The 19,827-nt window shown below is 47.2% G+C and overlaps 1 protein-coding gene and 1 pseudogene across 1 annotated transcript; one reads left to right on the forward strand and one right to left on the reverse strand.

The window, feature by feature from the left end:
* Positions 1-172: 172 nt before the first annotated feature.
* On the reverse strand, positions 173-1,267 carry LOC136497500 (protein NOI4-like). The gene is made up of 3 exons (XM_066493325.1): positions 1,111-1,267; positions 557-805; positions 173-445 (listed from the first exon to the last, which is right to left on the reverse strand). Exons 1-3 carry the CDS (start codon positions 1,120-1,122, stop codon positions 419-421), a joined length of 288 nt encoding a protein of 95 aa, XP_066349422.1. The 5' UTR covers positions 1,123-1,267; the 3' UTR covers positions 173-418.
* A 2,676-nt stretch (positions 1,268-3,943) lies between these two features.
* Positions 3,944-11,470, forward strand: LOC136498603 (disease resistance protein RGA2-like; annotated as a pseudogene).
* The last annotated feature ends 8,357 nt before the right edge of the window (positions 11,471-19,827 follow it).

Below are 19,827 nucleotides of genomic sequence, written 5' to 3' on the forward strand. Positions count from 1 at the left end.
TATATCCGCTGACCTTATAATTTGGCGAAGTCTGTGTTGACTGAATGCACGAAAGAAACACGCATTGCATCAGAGTCTGTGATCGGTGAATGATTAGCGGATGGTTTGCATCGTTGCTTGCCGCTGCCGGCAGGGTGATCGTTAAGTTTTTTGCAAGCACGGTCATAACGAGGCATGAAACAAATGACGCGACGGTTTCATCCTGAACATTTGCAGGTTCAGTTACAAGCCATGTTGCTAACTCGTTTCAACCCCGATGGAACTACTGTTCCTCGGTAGAAATGAGCAAAAGGTAAAAGCAAGGCGACACAGCATGGCTGAAATGTTTTCCCGTCTGTCCCGGCGCTCCCATCCTGGATTACTTCAGGTGCGGCACGATCGTTCTCCTTTCGAGTCAGCAGCAGCAGCGAGCTTTGAATCAGCAGCCACAGAAGGCCCACTTCTTCTGCGATCCAGAGGTCCACGTGTCAGCACACGCAAGATCCACGGTGTATGGTGTGTATATATAACCACGAGCATTGTGTACGTACGTAAGAGTGCAAAGACAGACACGTACCTTGATGCGTTTGGGCGGCGTGCACTGGCTGCTGTCGCCGTATTTGAAGTCAGGCCTGTACCCGCCGTCGCCGCCGGCGCCGCCGCCGTTCCTGAAGGCCGGCGGTATGCCTGCGCGCACGTTCCCGGGGCCGGTGGTCTTCTTGCCGTCGCGGGCTTTCTGGAATATGACGGTGAAGCCCTCGGACGTGGCCGGATTCTTCACGTCCCACTCCCCGAACTTGGGCAGCGGATGCCCGTGCCCCTTGTCCTGCAACGCAACGCCGGCAATACGGCATGCATGCGAGTCAGTCGATAACACTACCGTCCAATTGGGAATTGCTGAATTCATTCACGGCGTCGCGACGCGAGCACATGAAGAAACTGCCGGACCAACCGGCCGGTCCGGCATGGGTACGCAACGCCCGATTTTAGAATGCATGAAATTGAGATGCATCTGAGCGAAGAAACTGGGAATATGGCAATGCATGCATGCGGCCGATCGATAGATCATATAGTACGCCAGACATTAGGAAAAGCAAAGCATGCAGGCCGCAGTGTATAAGAGAAGGATACCGGAGTCGCCATGGCCGTACGTGAGGGAGATATAGCCCGCGCTGACGACGAACAAGACGCCCGGCCGGCCGCCGGGGACGGGGGAGAGAAAGAGAGGCGGAGAAACGACGTGACCAGCAGGAGAAGCGGTGATTAAGAATAGACGGGAGAGGGTGGCCTGGAGTGGGGACGCCGCTATTTATACACAAGGAACCTGCCGGTTTTCCTCCGAGAGAAGAGGCAAGAAGCACGGATAGCATGTCCACGCGGGAACGATTCGAGGTTATTCAGAGGACCGTGTTCGTGCCCGTTCGTTTCCTCCCCGCGTCTCGATACGGTAGCAGTACTCTCGTGTAATTACGCATCGCATGTTGACGTTTTCCTCAAAATTACTCCCGGTACTCAGACGCTATTTGACATGGCTACTCCTAGTGCTCCTCTGCAGCCGGGCACTTAGCAGGAGCACCTTCGCACACCAAAATGACTTCAGCTCCTCTACAATCCACTAGAAAACAACTCCTCCGCAGAAGCTGTTGCAGGAGCCGAAGCCGAGCCGAACAATCAACTGGAAAACAACTCCTCCGCAGATCCATACTCCCTCCATCCAAAAAAAAAAAAACAATTTTCACTTCACTAAAAATCAAACAATTTTAAGTTTGATCAAATTTATACAAAAAATTACTAATATTTAGGATACTGAATAGGTATAATTACGTTGATTATGAAATATATTTTCATAGTAAATCTAATTGTAGACACAAACGTAGATATATTTTTCTATAAATTTGATCAAACTTAAAATTTTGTGACTTATCCAAAACCTAGAATTGCATCCTTTTTGGGACAGAGGGAGTAGGTTTGTGGACACTAGACTAAGTTCACGGACATACAACGTGGCATGTCCATGCTGGAGCGGGAATGATTTGAGTAGAGGACACGTTCTTGCTTAGGGGTTGGGAAATTTCACTGGAACCGATTAACCAAACCAAACCGATTTAACAGAAAAAGTCGATTAACTGAAATTTTCATGAACTATCCGGTGAAGAATTTGATGTTATTCGTTAACCGAAGGCATTAACTGAATCAACCGGTTTAACCAAAATTCTTTCTGAGTCTTATATCAAAGACTAAAATTATGCCAATTTGTATTTGTGAATGTATTTCTATGAGACTTTATTTGTTAGAAGCATTCTTTGTTGCTTTTCCTTTTGTTTTATTATATGATGCATTTCTTGTTAGGTGCTTTTCAATACGATTATGTTGTTGTATTATTTTCTATAGAAGTACAATATGTATTACGGTTAACCGATTAACCGAACCAATTTGACTGAAACTGATTTTGGTTGGTAGTTTTATTTGGCAATAAATTCGGTTAACTTTCGCCAAAACAAAATTCTTGATAACGATTTAACCAGACCGAATTAATCGAATGCCCTGGCCTGTTCGTGCCGGTCTATTTCTTCCTTGTGTCTTGGAAGTAGTGCTCTCGTGTAATTACGCATCGTACATTGACTTTTTCTAATGGATTCAAAATTACTCACTCTATCCCAAAATACATACAAGTGGAACGGGTGAGTTACTAGAGCAGAGACCAACCTAATTCTATAAGACTTTATAAAAAAAACTGATTCTACCAGATTTTATCCAAAAAACCCGATTCTATCGGATGGGGTTCTACTTACAAAGGGTGTTTTCCGCACAATTCATTAAAAATTTTCTCTCTTTAAAATGTAGGCCCATTGGCAACATGTTTTGATGACTAGCCAAAGCTGAAATCTTTACTTTCCTTCAATTATGACTAGCCTATTGTTGGTGTAGGAGTTAGCAAAACAACACTTGCTCAATTTGCATTCAGTTATAGTGATCTAGATGTGAAAGATCTGTTTGATCAAAAGATATGGGTCTCCGCGTCTAACAATTTAGATAACATTAGATAACAATTTTGATAACATTAGACTCACACAAGATATGTTAGGATATGTTCCTCATGAAAGGCGTGAAGGAATATACAACTTGGTTGAGCTTCAGGTCATATTGAAGAGTTGTATGGAATTGAAGAAGTCTCTATTCATTCTCGGTTTGTACGTGTGAAAAAACCCCTGCTAATTTAATCTAATCCCAAGTGTGCTTGTTAGCCATTTGAAACTTAGTACACGAGAGACCAAGTTAAACTCGATTGTCCGTCGAGCACACCCCAAAGGGAAACTCAAAACAATGTACGTTTTCATCAGGATCATAAATGAGAAGAAACTTCAAAATGTCAAAACCATTTCTTTTATTACATGATTACAAGAACAGAATTATTATAAAACAAGTTTCACAAAAATAGCAGAAGATAAACATTTATACAAAAGCAACGGAAGTTAACAATTTTCAATGTTTAAAGTAGAGGTAAATATATGAGAAAAAAACTTCTACGATTGAGACGATAAAGAAATCCTCGTTAAGCCCGTCAGAAGGTATATATACAACATCACTTAGCTCTAGCGTCCACGTGATAACTGCAACGGGAAAGAATTACCCTAGTGGACTGGCTGTCTTGTTCCTGTGGGCCGAACCCCGCAGGCACCGTGCACGGGCACGGCTAGCACCGTAGCACGCCGAAGAGCCAAGCGGTTGAGGTTGAGGCCATGGAGAATGCATGGCCAGGCCCAACACCATGTCGGGCCGGTAGTTGTGAAGAAGTGGCGCCATCACGGCCGGACGAGGCCCGCGGCAGAAGGGCCCGCTCCAGTCCGTGACTCGGTGTGTGTACGACGTGCGGCCGTGCAACTCCCGTACGTCAGCCCACGTCCACGTGCGTTCTTCCTTGCCCTTTTTCGCTGTTTCCCACAATCGCGTTCGCCGGCGCCGGTGCTTGCCGGAGTCTCTCTGTCACTCACTCGGCAGCACAACCAGGTATGAACTCTGCGCAGCTCTACCGATGGCATGCTGCCCGAGTGCCCGAGCGACGAGCCGTTTTCCCGCGTTGTTGCCTTGTTGGCCTCAAGTGCCGGGATAAATGCGTAGGCCGTCCGCTCGGAACGACAGCTTGCCGCGTCCATGCCCGCGTCCGTGGTGCCACGCCGACGCACTTCCGCAGCCCGCATTTGCTCCCGTTCCTGGGTGGGTATGCTATCGAACTCGACCGGTGGCGGTCCCAATCCCAATCCCACCGCTCTGGCGCGGCGCGCCCTTGGCATGTTCGAGGAAATTCCACACCCGAAGCAGAGCAGCGTGTCGTCTCGTCTACCGGTCAACGGTTCTACCACGCGACCTGTCAAGGTGGTGCGAATTCAGTGGAAGTCTTTAATAAGATAAGATGTAGTACTACTGCTACGTACTGCCAGAGTTTTTTTCTCTCCCACCAACGATGTTCTGGATTGACACGCTGCTGCTTCATGCTTGTGTAGTGCAGCCTGAGTGAAGCGACACACCAGCAGTACTGGCAACGGACCATCGGCTCAGCCCCATCCAAAGCCTGTTTACCCAGTAAGTAAGTTCTTCGCGCCTCAGGTGTTTTACCTGTACGATATACGTTCAGGAATTCAAAGCACTCAGTTAGCTAGCCAAAAGGTATTACAACTTGGCTGCTTGTCACTTTAAGCGTCAATGCAGAAAAGATATACTCCTGCCGACCTGTAAATATTCTCCCACTTCATCTCCCATCCGATCAACTTTCGGTGTTGGGCTGTGTGAGACGTGAGTCTTTGGTGGTTTACAAGTCTTCCACTTTGAATTCGTTTCAAAAAAGTCTTCCACTTTGAACATATCAACTTACTTTCGGTATTTTGTATATTTGGTGGTATGCTGTAGCCAGCATAACTTAATTATGACCTCCCCTTCCTTATTTTCTTAGTGGTTCCAACGATGATGACCTGCTCCTTTTCCTCTCAACTTCCTAGTACCACCTTTGACTCCCCTTTAATTTCCTCTCCCAGCCACCCCAATTCCATCTCCGCGCCTCATTTCTCCCCTCACCATTCATCCCGTTTCTTCCTGCATCGTGCAACAACTGCCACTGCCTAAAGCTGACCCAGTCACGAGATGATGCTGGCGGTGGGAGCTGTGGTGGATGCAGCCATCGGATGGCTGGTGCAGGGCATCCTGGGGAACCTCTTTACTGAGAAGCTGGAGGCATGGACTCAAAGAATTGGCCTCGCCGACGATGTGGACAAGCTCAAGTCGGACATGAGATATGTTCAGATGGTAGCTGCTGCTGCCAAAGGGAGGAAGATCGAGAACGAGCCACTGGCTCAGTCCCTGGCTGATCTCAAGGAGCTGTTGTACGACGCTGAGGACGTGATGGATGACCTTGACTATTATCGCCTAAAAGAGCAGGTCCAGAGTGGTATGTGTGTCATATATACTCCTACAACAGGGACTAGTTAATTGTGTATTTTGTTTGCTTCATGAATCATGACTCAGCACTGCAAGATTGGTCTATCTTAGTTTACATTTCCTAACCATGCTAATGCTCCTGTCTATCCCTTCCGCCTTCTCGCAGGCAATACTAGGGGTGGTACCGGTACAACTACTGCATGCAATGCTGCAACTTCATCGACGTGGTCTTCATGTTCCATTCAACAGCATGGAGGCACCTTAATCAGAAATTTGAGTAACTCTATCTCCATGGGTGGCTCTAGGGGTAAACGGAAAAGAGAAGATGACCACACCATTGCTGCCTGCACACACCTCAACCGGAGTGAGTTTTCTCAAAGGATCAAAGACATCCGTGGTAAACTACGAGACCTTGCGCGTGATGTCAGTGACGCTCTGAAAATAGATGGATCGAACCTCCCTGTAGCTTCAAATCTGAGTCAGAGCACACGTGTAACATCATCGTTTCTTGTTGAGCGTAAAGTGTACGGGAGGGATGCAGAGGTGAAATCCATCCTTGAGTTGGTTGCAAGGAGCAGATCCAGCATATCTGTCCTAGCAGTTGTAGGCATGGGAGGGATTGGGAAGACAACTGTGGCCCAGCTTGTGTACAACCATCCTAAGGTAGAAAGTCATTTTCAGAACAAGATATGGGTTTGTGTTTCTGATAACTTTGACGCGCGTAGGGTGACAAGGGAGATATTAGACCGTGTCTCGGAAACAAGGCTACCAGAAACAGACAACCTGGATGGGCTTCAGGAGGACCTAGTTAAACGCATGGAATCCAAGAGGTTTCTAATTGTCTTGGATGATGTCTGGGATGATATGAAGCAGGGCTCTTGGGAAAAACTGTTAGCTCCTTTAAAACGTATTCAGACAACAGGTAATATGATACTTGTGACAACTCGGAAAGTATCTGTTGCAGAAATGACACAGACAGTTGAACCAGTCAAGTTAAGTGCTTTGGAAGGGTATGCTTTATGGCAAATGTTTATATCATGTGCGTTTGGTGATGAGAAATATGAAGAGCATCCAAGTTTGTGCACTATTGGGAAGCAAATAACTAAAAAGCTGAGGGGAAACCCATTAGCAGTAAAAACTGTCGGTGCTCTGTTAAGAAAGAATATTAGCATCGATAATTGGACTAAAATACTAAACAATGAAGAATGGAAATCCCTACAGTATATGGAAGGCATTATGCCTGCATTGAAGCTCAGTTATGATTACCTGCCGGACTCCTTACAGCAGTGCTTTAGGTATTGTTGTCTATTCCCCAAGAACTATCTCTTTGATGCAGTGAAGTTAGTCAGAATGTGGATCTCACAAGGATTTGTGCATGGTAACCACACTGGTAAAAAACTAGAGGATATAGGAAATGCTTATTTGGCTGATTTAGTGAACTCAGGCTTCTTAGTGAACTTAGGTTTCTTTAAGCTGGTTGGAAGGGGCAGGAATTATTCGAATCACTTTGTCATGCACGATCTTATGCATGATTTAGCATGGGAAGTTTCAAGAACTGACTTTGCGACTATCGATGGCACAAAACATAAAGAAATCTTGCCAACTACGCGCCATCTGTCAATATTCACTGGCTTTTCTGCAGACTATGAGCCTAAATTTTCTTGTGACAGTCTAGAGAAAAACTTGCTGCAACTTACATCTGTGAGAAAGCTGAGATCCTTGATTTTAGTTGGTGGTTATGACTTCTCTTTTTTCACATCCTTCCAGCATATGTTTAAAGAAGCGGAAAATTTACGTTTGCTGCAAGTCTCTGCAACTGATGCCCATTTTGATTGTTTCATCAGTAGTTTGGTGAATTGCACGCATATTCGTTATGTAGAGGTGGACCGCATTGGCTCTCCGACTGGAGTTCTTCCGCATGCTTTGATCAAATTTTTCCATCTTGAAGTATTAGATGTTGACCCCTATGTAGGTCTAACTCTTCCCAGTGATATGAGTAACCTTGTCAGCTTGCAGCATCTTGTTGGGGCAGGGGAAGTACTGTCGACCATTGCCAGCGTTGGTAATGTGACCTCTCTTCAAGAGCTTCCTGTATTCAAGGTTCAAAAAGCTAGTGGGTTTGATATAAGACAGCTTAAATTCATGAATCAGCTTGTACAACTTGGAATTTATCAAATTGAAAATGTAAGAAGCAAACAAGAGGCTACTGAAGCAAGACTTATAGATAAAGGGCACCTAGAGGAACTGTGCTTGTTGTGGGATTCTGATAGCACTAGTTTGGAAACTTCAACAGAGACAATAACTGAGGTTCTTGAGGTTCTTAAACCTCATCAAAACCTGAAACATCTCCAGATAAGTGGTTACAGTGGTTCTGTATCTCCAAGTTGGCTCGAAAAGTTTTGGTTCCTTAGGAAGCTTAAGTTGATTAATATCTGCCATGTACAAGAAGTACGAATTCCTTGTTTAGAGGAGTTGGTGCTATCTGGACTACCAAGATTAGAAAAATGTATGGCCACTTGTACGAGGGAATTGGATTTTTATCTACGGGTACTGATAATTGAAAACTGCCATGAACTGAAGGTCTTCACTCCATTTGAAATTCAGAATTTATGCTCTTCTGAAGTTCAACAAAGATCTCAGATGCTGAGCCTGAAAGGCACTGGTTCAGGTAAGGGTAAGCAGCTCTTTCTCTCTTACTCTCTGGGGTGTTTCTTTTTGGTGGGTGGGGGAGGGTTCGGTCGTTTATTTAGGGTTGTTGTTGCTTAATAAAAGCAGACGCCAGTTTTAGTTGGGTTTTTCAGATTTGTATGTTTTTTTAAGGAAGCTATTTGTACCCGATGAGCTCTTAATTTAGCAGTTTGCACACATTCAAATGTTACTTTCCCTTCATAAATGTTCCTCTTTTTTAATCACAACTAAAAAGGTATCAAGGCTCGCAGAGTCTAGGAGCAACATTAGATGTAGCTTTATGTTCAGGTAAGAGGCACCTCAATCATTCATTAATATAGCAAACAAACTGATAACTTGAACTCGTTCTCTTTTTCAGTAGAAGATGGTATCTGTTCTTACCTCTAGTAATTTTTGGTTCACTAGTATATTACAACCTTGATTTTTTTTTCTTTCCATAGGATTTTCTTATGTTGAAGCTGAGCGAAACAAATGGTTATCTGGTCTTCGTGTGCTAAAGATACATGGATGTCCTCGTCTGATGTTGTTACATCCCCTGCCGCCCGCTGAAAATACTCAAGTATCAGTTCAAGCGCTTCTAACATATCCAGCAGTAGAGAGAATGAATTCAAATGATTTGTCGGTCATGTCCTCAAAGGAATTGAGAGTGCTTAATGCCAAGGTTTTGGAGTTCCAAAATCTAACAGACGCTGACATCACTGCACATAGAGCACTGTCCAAATCTGGTGTTTCTTTCATCTGAAGGCTTGAGGCAGCTCCTCAATTTAAGAAAGATGGCAATCGTCAGTTGTGGTAATCTGGTCTCATCATGTATTGTGCCTAATGCTATCTCTGAATCCTGGAAAGCTACAGATCATCCTGCCTTTCCACGTCTCAAACATCTGAGAATCGAATCCTGTGGTGGTATAGCAGGCAGGTGGCTAACTGAAATGCTGCCTCATATGCAGTCCCTTAAGGAACTTGATATAGAGGGCTGTCCCCAGATGAAATCCATATCAATCCATCATCCCAGACAAGAGGTGGAGAGTAGCAGTCTGGCTTGTCAAGCAGTCTTACCAACAAGCTTAGCCCAAGATGAGTTCCTCTTGCACATTCCACTAAATGTCCTTTCAACACTGGAGAAGTTCCGTATTCAGAGGTGCCCAGAAATGCAGTTATATAGCAGCAGCAGGCAGGGGTTTAGAGGGTTCACCTCCCTCACGGAGCTAATCATTACAGGTTGCCCCATGCTGATTTCGTCTGGCAATGAGAGGTTTTCCGTTCCACCATCTGTGCAATATCTTTGTATTGAGTTTCTCCCAAGAAGACTGCAGCCTTACTTTCCAGAGAACCAGAGCTCTCTCAGATTTCTGTCAGTGCGGGAGAGCCCAGACTTGCAGTCTCTACGGCTGCATTGCTGCACGGCTTTGCAGGAGTTCCAGATCCAGAGTTGTCGACAGGTGGCTGCATTGGAGGGCATGCAGTATCTGAGTTCCCTCCGAGTCTTGTCAATTGAGATGAATCCTGAACTATGTGCTTCATGGGTTCGAAGGTGTCAAGACGTGCAACAGCGAAGTGGTCACACCCGTCTTCTTCCTCCGTCGCTTGAGAAACTTAGCATCAGACATCTCCAGGATGGCTTGGCGCCCTATTTACTGGCCCACGGAACGTTCCTCTTCACGCTGGTGGTAGAGGATAGTCCGAACCTGACATCTTTGCAGCTGGGTTCCCTAGCAGCACTAAGAAACCTGCAGATTCAGGATTGTGGTTCCCTCACATCTCTGCAAGGCGTCCTCCCCAAACTAGAAGTGTGTTTCTGTGACAGCCAAAACTTGACTTCCCTGCAGCTCGGTGCGCTCACAGCATTGGAAGACTTGACAGTCTATAGTTGTGACTGGCTCACTTCACTGGAAACCTTGGCATCACTCGGGAACCTTGCTGATTTGGCAATATACGAGTGCCGCAGCATAGCCCCATTGCTGGAGCTTTTGTCACGACAGCCTGAAGGTTTTAGTGTATTCCCCCGACTGGAGAGGCTCTATGTCGATGACTTATCTGCCCTCGCCATGACTTTCTTCAAACACCTCACCTCTCTCCGTTACCTAAGAGTAACTTATGATTCAAACAAAAACAGTGTCCGCTTCACGGATGAACAAGAAAAGGCGCTTCAGCTCCTCACGTCTCTGCAGTGTCTTGCAATTTTGGGTTTTCTGGATCTTAAAGAGCTCCCTGCTGTGCTGCATAGTCTTCACTCCCTCAAAAGGCTAGACGTAAGGGGTTGTCCACGCATCTCAAGGCTACCTGAAAAGGGCCTTCCACCATCGCTGGATGTGCTGGAGATCAACGACTGCAGTATGGAGCTTCAGGAGCAGTGCAGGATGCTAGCAACAGGGAAGCTAAGGGTCCAAATTTATAATTATCATCGTTGAACTGCTGCTGGATATCTCTGTTGTACACGCATTTCTTCCTGTACAACAAAGCTGTACCGTGAGCCTTTTTCTGCTCTTCAGGTATGCACTACCATAGATCATGTTACGGTGTTACCTTTGCAATTTGTTTGATAGGATATACCCTCATTGCCCTATTGCTAAATTAAGCATTCATCCTGCTTTCTGCAGGAATTTGGAGACCATCCCATGAGTGATGAACGGACCAGTGCGATGGTGACTTCGGTTCAATCGATTCACATCTCGTTGGATGTCGTGCATGCATGAATTTAGATGCTGTCACCCCGTGATGTATTGGTGTGATTTCTGGTCTGTATGTCCCCGCTGCTTCATGGTTAATTGCCATTGCCGGAACCAGAATATCAGTTCTTATTACTTGCTTCTCTGCCAGTGGAAGCAGAACCAGTGTACCCTTACGCGGAAAGACATGGACATCACATTAACACTTAACACCGTTGCTGAATTGAAGACGGTCTTCCTTCAGGTGAGTTCAGGAGCTAGAACAAAATAAAGGCTGAGGCCCGGTAACTCGGTCCCAGTTCCAAGGGCGACCTCTCGGCCGCCGTCATCGACGCTGATGACGTGGTTGAGATCGTCTCCGCCCTTCATATGGCATGGGCAACGCGCCCGAGTCAATGTTTTCTTGATTGGGTACACCTAGACCCACACAATCCACAATACTCAGAGCATATTTTTTTTTTTTGAGTGGATACTCAGAGCATAGTTGAGAGGGAGAAGACTTTTTCAGCTGAACAAAGGCCTTAGGCCTGCTAATTTGCTCTGCCTATTTGGCCACTATTTAGAAGGCCCAGTTCCAAACAAATCCAATAGGTCGTCGGGTAAAACGATTGTTCGACAGTACTGGACGTCCGGCTGGTTAGTAATGTTACGGAAGTCATAGCACACCTCGCATTATCGCTTCTTGTTACGGTTGATATGCCACTGATTCCCACGACTTTTCTTGCAGCTGTGCATGACTCTTGAGTCTTGATTAACCCAAGCGGCATGCGCACTTTCCCCTTAGCTTCCTATGAGTAGGAGTAGGACCGCAAGACCCAGCAAGAGTGCATTATTGCCGATCTCTTCCCCAGTTCCCCTTGCCACCCGCACCTATGCTTCTGCAAACTCCGTTCCCTTCCCATCCTTTGTCATTCGCATCCAACCTGTTCACACACGAACACGTCACCGTGTGCCCCCGGTGATGAGCGCGATACGTAGGACACGTCGCCGGAGGTGTCTCGCCGGAAGCGCGATATGCAAGACAGCCGATGAGGTCTCTTGATACCCAAAACCCCACACGTCCGGGAGGGACCCCGTCAGGGAGTGCGGCGGCTATGAGCTGCCCTAACCGGCCTGACCGCTCTAGAGCTTCGCCATCATTGAAGCGATGAACATCGTCGACAACGAAGAACGAGAAGAAATAGTAGATTGAAAAACATGATAAAAGAAAATAGTAGATATATATTAATAGGTTCGATTATGTGTTGTCAATCAGCCGTCACCCTTTATATTTATAGGGCGGGCTGGTCTTCCCTATGAGTACATGGATATCTCTAGAATTACAACAGACAAGGTTAGCCATCGATCCATCAAATCCATCTTGTAGGCGTGTATTGCTCTTGAAACATTATTATAAGATAGATAGTTATATATATCGGGAAACCAGGAGAGGCCAGACAATCCAACCGAGAGTCTCTCTTAATTCTCTAATCTTTGGCGCAGATCAATCGTGACAGAGGACACTCGGGCCAGTGGCACGAGACAGTCAACGACAGGCTCAACGGTCACATTAACCTACAATGCACTCGGACCATGTTGATCAAAATATGCGCTCAGCCATCCAAGCCGAGTGACTAAACACTTGGACAAATTTGTGTATCAAACACATGCCCCCTTGTTTTTTTGGCAAAGCTTGCGAGCGAAAAAAATAAGAATCATTTGCTCTAAACTAAGGACGATGTCAACACACCCATCGGCCATAATTATAATTGTTCTAAGGGCGATAACAATTTATCGGCCATATATTTGTTCTAAGGGTGATAATAAAATATCTGCCATATTTATAGCAGCCAATATGTTTCTTTGAGCATGCCATTGTAGCCGAAATAAAATTCTAGTTGACACACAACTATTGTAATCCATCAAATATTTCGGCTATTTTATAATATATGCAAGCATACTAAAAAAAACAATGTTGATACGTCAATGGCTGATCATTCATAATATGTCTTTTTTGGTAAAGCCCAATTAGGATATTGAAATTCATGAAAAGGCATCCAAGGACTATACCAAAAGCATTGATTATAATCAAATATACCTGGACAAGAAGACCACGGTTCACACAATGGCGGTATAGATGATGAAGTCCGATGAGACGATTGCCAATGATGCTGATATGGACCCTGTCCTGGTAGAGATTTATTCCTCGACTTTACTGAACCATGTTGGGTTAGCTCTCCTCTTCCCCTTTTAAATGCAGCTGCAACCAAATTGCCTTGGCATTCGGCCCTTTTAAATCTTGTATTGCTCCTGTCCTTACACTCGGCCGAAGCACATGTATGCAGCATGGTTGTACCTCTTGTATGCAGTTTGCTAGCAACTTTTGGAGCCATAGCATGAACACCAAAGCCAACCTCTAGTTCATCATTCTGTTGATTAGTTGTGCTACCCGATCGTGCTTGAGTTATAACTTTGGGGGATGGTGCAAAGACTAAGTTTTGGCACCATAATTGGCTAGATGGACAAGCTCCTAGGTACCTAGCCCCGAACTTGTTTCGCCTTGTTTCAAGGAGAAACCGAACGGTGCAACAAGAGCTCCGGAACAACAATTGGATGCGCTCGCTAGGAAGGAAAATCACCTCGGCTGTCCACATAGAGGAGTTTGTGTCCCTTTGGATACGAATATAGGATGTGCACCTACAACAGGGCGTCCAGGACACCATCATCTGGCGATGGACCAAGGATGGGATTTACTCCACCCGCTCAGCTTATAGAATTCAATTCAAAGGCTCGCTCGTCCCCTTCCGTACGGAAATGATTTGGAAAGCGCACGTGGAGAACAGATGCAAGATCTTCGCCTGGATTTTAGTGCAAGATAAAATTCTTACGGCGCAAAACCTACAAAAGAGAGGGTGGCCACACCAATAACAATGCGTGCTGTGCGACAGTCCCTTAGAAACCGGCCTCCACCTATGCCTATGTTGCCCTTTTGCTAAGGCGGTTTGGGATCAAATCCTCTCGTGGGAAAACTTCACTCAACTGCAACAGCAGCCCCAGGCAGACCCCATCCATATCAGGGCATGGTGGGAAGAGGCGGCAAGAAAAGTGCCAAGATCTGAGCGTAGACGACTTAACGGGGTAGTAATCTACACCTTTTGGAATATTTGGAAAGAGAGAAATAGGAGAATTTTCAACAACAAGATAGAAACGGTGCTGCAAGTAGCCGCAAGGATAAAGGAAGACATAGACCAAAGGAAGAGAGCACTCGCTTATGTTTAGCTGTTGTTCCCCCTTTGGGGCGTGTGTTTCCCTCCTTTACATGCTTGGGGGGGTTTGAAACCCTCATCTGGAGTGTCCTTGCTTGTACATAAACTATCTTTCCCTATCTTAATTGAAAGGCAGAGCTCCTGCCATTGCGTTAAAAAAAATGGATTCAACAACACATGCATTGATGGACTGCCAACCTTGTCTTGAATTTGAATGCTCTTCTTGGGAACCCATACCATCTTCTTCTTCTTTAGCTCCTGCTCACTAAGCCTATGTAGTTTCTTCTTTTGCCAACTTGATAAGCCGAGTGAGCATCTCGGCTGTGGTTTTGATCTGACCAGCGGCAATTCTCTCTTAATCTTGGGCAATTCCAACTTTCCTTGCTCAGATTTGGCAACATCATTATCATCAATTGATTGCTTTACCTCTTTGCCATCAATAGCCGATGTCTCCAACACCTTAATCGGCTTTTTATCATTTGAAATCAGATCTGAACTTGCATCCTTGCGACCATCTTTTTTGACACGGTAAACTTGCTTGATTACCGTTTTCTTCTCCTCTCGAGCTCCAAACCAATTCTTTTGATAGAAACGGCTTTTGACCTTTGACTGTCCTTCAAGTGTTGGCTTTCTTGGAGCTACATATTCTACATAATATGGTCTAAAATACGATGGAAGTTGTGCCCTTGAATCATACCAGTCCCATGATGGATGTGAAGAAAAATCAGCATATGGGGGTATCCATGACGTCGGCATTGGCGGCCCAAAATGATGATATGGAGCTGTTGTACTAAACTCCTCCCTTCGCCAATCCCGGGTTTCGATCTTGCGCCTTGGGGGTGATCTTGACTTCTTTGCATTACTTGGCCGATAAGCACGCTTCTCTTCACTCTCCTTCTGGTATTTAGCTAGTAGCTGCTCAAAAGTGACCTTTGATTTCTTTCCCTTGTGCTTATCACGGCCTTAGCTTTCTTTGATCTTGTGCGCATCAATCTTAGCATCTCCTTGCTGCCCCCCAGTGCTTGATGTCTCTGTTGTAACTTTGAAAGAATCTACGCCTTCAAGAGTGTTTTCAATGTGCACATTCTGAAAAATATTTTCAGCTTCATTTGAAGGCTTCAGTCCATCATCTCCTGTAATCACCTTCTCACCTTTGAATGAATCGGCTTGGAGTAGCCGATGCAATATATTGTTTCCATCAAGACCAATTAAATTTAATTGGTCATTCACATGTGTTTCAGCAAAAGACAATCGTCCCTTATCAATGGCCGATTGTACTATTTGGCGAAACATGTTGCAATCTTTAATACTATGTTTGAATGAATTATGCAACTTAAAAAAAAATGCCCTTGCATTGATGGCAATACATGGTGATCAGAAATTCTAATAAATTTATTTTCTACTAAAACATCAAGTATACGATCACACATGCTCAAATCAAAGGTGTATTTTTTTCTATTTAGCCGATCTTGCTGTGAGAACGGCCTTAGAGCTGAGCAAACAAATGATTCAGATTTGACATCCATATATTCAGCTATGCATTGTCTTTTGCAACTTGCAACCGATGTTCCTTGATAGGACTCTATACTAGCATCGGTTTCTACAACATCTTTTATCCTCGGCTTTATATCTTTGAAACCAAAATAATTACAGCACCTATGTCTTATTTTAGACCAAATATAAACTGAGAATAAAAGCACAAAAGCTACCCATGTAGATATAAAATTTGAATAAATCATTGGGAAAAGCTTTAACTGTAATAAATTAGCATTATCGGCCTCTCTAGATGGCATAATATGTTGACCGATGTGCTTTGTAATAATCTGATTGCTAGCAAGTAAATCACCTTTCTCAATCGGTCTTTAAAATACTTGTAACATGTACCTTTTCAATTATGTTGGAGAAGCATGACGGTTGTATGACTTGAATTATATCTTGCTCTGCACTCTCATGAACCTCCAACTCTTTCTCTTCTTGTTCGAGATCCCGTGCAACATCATCTTGGTACTGCCCCTTAGCTGAACATGGTTCGGCTACATGTTATCGTTCTTCATAAGCCGAACTTGATTTAGCTATGGGCTGCTGATCTTGACAATCACCAACTTCTTTAGCACGGTACTCGTATGGTAGGATGTAGGCTCCTTTAATCCCAGAAAAATTAAGCACGGCTGTCTTGTTACGCTTGCTGCGTTTTTGCTCGACCATGCTTGTTTCTTTTTATTCAATAATAGATTCGGCATATGCGCTATTTGGTTCGGCTCTTTCCATAGCCAAACTAGTCTTGTCATCCGAATCACTCTTTTCTTTGCCAATTTTATCTACTGGCAATTCTTTTTCTTCTTGCTCTATTCTAGCCCGTATTGTGCCATAATCTATCTTGTTCCCCTTACTTGCTTCTTCAAAGAAAATAGCAGTAATCCTATTCATTCCGGCTAGAAGCTTTTCATGTGCAACTTCATCCCATTCTATCTGGGATTGCCCCCCCAAGACTTTCTGACTCTTTCGGCAATGAAACATGAGTGCTGCCGAAACTTTGCAAGAATAATATGCTACACTAGTATTGCTGAAATTTCTTGCATTCCGCTATGATCATAAGTTAAATATGAAGCCGAATTGTGAGCATCAACATGTGCATATTGTCAAGGGCCTCAAACCCTCGGGTAGCTGGCCCTCGACTACGAAGTTCGTAGTCTCCTGCCGTGTCTTCCAGGGATGGAGGTTTTACCCCTCACGATCTGCTGGGCTTGGGTTGAAGAAGGTAGAGAGAAGTAGATTGATTTGATATTGCTTAATGTCTCACGTACGGGTTACAATGAATATATATATGGCCGGTGGCCTGAATCTAAAATAGGAAACAGACTCCTTTAATCTAGGAACTAATAATAGAATCCAACTCTAACTAATAATAGAATCCAACTCTATCTTTCCTGGCTAGCCACGAGCGTCGATTGAGCCAGCCTCGCTCCTGGCCGCGATCACAGCGCGATCTGCGCGTTCGGCGGCTCGGCGTACGTCGCGGGCCCGCTTCCTCCTAATGTAGGTGCGTCCCCACATGACATCTCTCCCCCCCTCGAGGGCCAGCTCGTCCTCGAGCTGGAACGCTGAATAGCGCGCGCGGAAAGTGTCAAGATCCTCCCAAGTAGCTGAAGCTGCAGTCTCCCCCTTCCAATGAACGAGCACCTGCTGAACTCCCCGGGCCAGGCGCGCGCGCGTCACACGCTCGGGCTCGGGCTCGACCGCGCCGTGATGAATGGCCGGCAGGACGGGTGGTGCAGCCGGAGTAGGTCCGACATACTTCTTGAGAAGACTGACGTGGAACACATCATGAAGCTTGGCGCGTGGAGGCAACTCGAGACGGACGGCGACGGGGTTGATCATCTCGACGACCCGATACGGCCCGAAGAAGCGGGGCTTCAACTTGCCCTTGGTGACCTGAGGCAGCGAAGCTGGAGCGCGATGACGAAGGCGAAGGAGCACAAAGTCGCCCACAACATATGAAACTGGACGATGATCCTTGTCGTAGTATTTCTTCTGGAGGGCCTGTGCTTGCTCCAGGCGGTAGTGGACATCTGCCAAGAACTCCTCACGTTCCGCCATGGTGCGGGCGACAGTGGCCACACGAGTCTCGCCCGGCTCATAGGACCGGATGGTGGGCGGATCATGACCATAGACCACCCTGAAAGGCGTGTCCCGCAACGATGTTTGGTAGGCAGTGTTGTAAACGTACTCCGCCCAAGGGAGCCATCGGACCCACTGTCGAGGACGATCGCCGGTGAAGCAGCGAAGATACATGACGATGACGCGGTTGGCCGCCTCTGTCTGCCCGTCGGCCTGAGGGTGGAAAACGGTCGTCATATGTAACTTAGTACCCATGAGTCGCATGAGTTCCTTCCAGAACGCGGAGGTGAATATCGGGTCGCGGTCGGACACCATGGACTGCGGTACGCCGTGCAGCCTGACGATGTCGGTGAAGAAAGCTTGCGCGACGGATTCGGCGGTGTAGGGGTGGGCCATTGGAATGAAGTGGCAATATTTGCTGAATCTGTCCACCACAGTGAGGATCACGGACTTCCCACGGACGCACGGCAAAGCCTCCACGAAGTCCAGACCAATGTCAGTCCAAACACCCTGCGGCACCGGCAGGGGCAGCAGCAGTCCGGCCGGATGGAGATGCTTGGACTTGTAGCGCTGGCACGTATCGCACGCGCGCACGAAATCCTGCACGAGGCGGCGCATGTTGGGAAAGTGGACGTCGCGGCGAAGACGATGAAGCGTGCGCTGCACTCCCTCATGCCCGTCGTCGTGAATAGCCGCCATGATCTCCTGGACGAGCGGGGACGCAGGCGGAAGGTAGAGGCGGCCACGGAACTGGAGTACGCCGTCCATGACCTTCCACGGCTCGCCACGAGTACCTGCGCGAATTTCATCATGAATGGCCACTAAGGCCGGGTCAGCAGCTTGAGCTTGACGGAGACGCTCGACGAAGTCAAACCGTGGCGCCGAGATTGCCAGTACGGCCCCCGTGTCCGTGTCGCGGCGTGAGAGTGCGTCAGCCACCGTGTTCGCCGCGCCGGGCTTGTATTCCACCGTGAAGTCAAAGCCCAACAGCTTTCCCACCCAATGGTGTTGTGGGATCATCGAGAGCCGCTGGTCCAGCAGGTACTTGAGGCTATAATGATCAGTCTTGACGACGAAACGGCGTCCCCACAAATAGGGCCTCCAATGACGAACGGCGTGGACGAGGCCGATCAGTTCCCTCTCATAGGCAGCGAGAGAGCGGTGTCGCGGGGCGACGGGTCTGCTGAAGTAGGCGATGGGGTGGCCCTCCTGGATGAGGACGGCGCCAAACCCATGCGTCGAGGCGTCACACTCGACGACGAAGCCCTTGTCGAAGTCGGGCATAGCCAACACAGGGGCGGACGTGACCGCGGCCTTGAGATCGGCGAAGGCGGAGGCCGCGGTGTCAGTCCACGAGAAGCCATCCTTTTTGAGGAGGGCTGTCAGAGGCGCGGCGACGGCCCCGTAGTTGGCGACGAACTTCCGGTAGTAGCCCGCCAAGCCGAGGAAGCCTCGCACGGCACGAGCGGACCGGGGTACCGGCCAGTCATGGATGGCCTGCACCTTGGCCGGATCCATAGCCACGCCCGCTTCGGAGATGATGTGGCCGAGGTACGCCACAGCCGTGACACCGAACGCGCACTTGGACCGCTTGACGAAGAGGCGATGGAGACGAAGGAGGGCGAGGACGGTGCGAAGATGACGAAGATGATCGGCCCATGTCCTGCTGTAGATAAGTATATCGTCAAAGAAAACCAAGACAAACCGGCGCAGGTAGGGGCGGAGCACGTCGTTCATGAGCGCCTGAAATGTCGCCGGGGCGTTGCACAGCCCGAACGGCATCACAAGGAACTCGTAGAGCCCATCGTGAGTGCGGAACGCCGTCTTGTGTATGTCCTCCGCCCGCATGCGGACTTGGTGATAGCCTGATCGCAGGTCCAGCTTGCTGAAGAACCGCGAGCCGTGCAGCTCATCGAGCAGTTCATCCACCACCGGAATGGGGAACGCGTCCTTAATGGTGAGGGCGTTGAGGGCGCGATAGTCCACGCAGAAGCGCCACGTCCCGTCGGCCTTCTTGACGAGGAGGACCGGCGACGAGAACGCCGAAGTGCTGCGGCGAACGACGCCCTGCTCCATCATAGCGGCACACTGCCGCTCCAACTCATCCTTGTGGGACGCCGGGTAGCGGTAAGGGCGAACCGTGACCGGCTGCGCGTCGGGCTTCAAGATAATGGCGTGCTCACGGCCTCTTGGCGGGGGCA

Source organism: Miscanthus floridulus, chromosome 12 (genome assembly GCF_019320115.1).
Source record: "Miscanthus floridulus cultivar M001 chromosome 12, ASM1932011v1, whole genome shotgun sequence".
NCBI lineage: Eukaryota > Viridiplantae > Streptophyta > Magnoliopsida > Poales > Poaceae > Miscanthus > Miscanthus floridulus.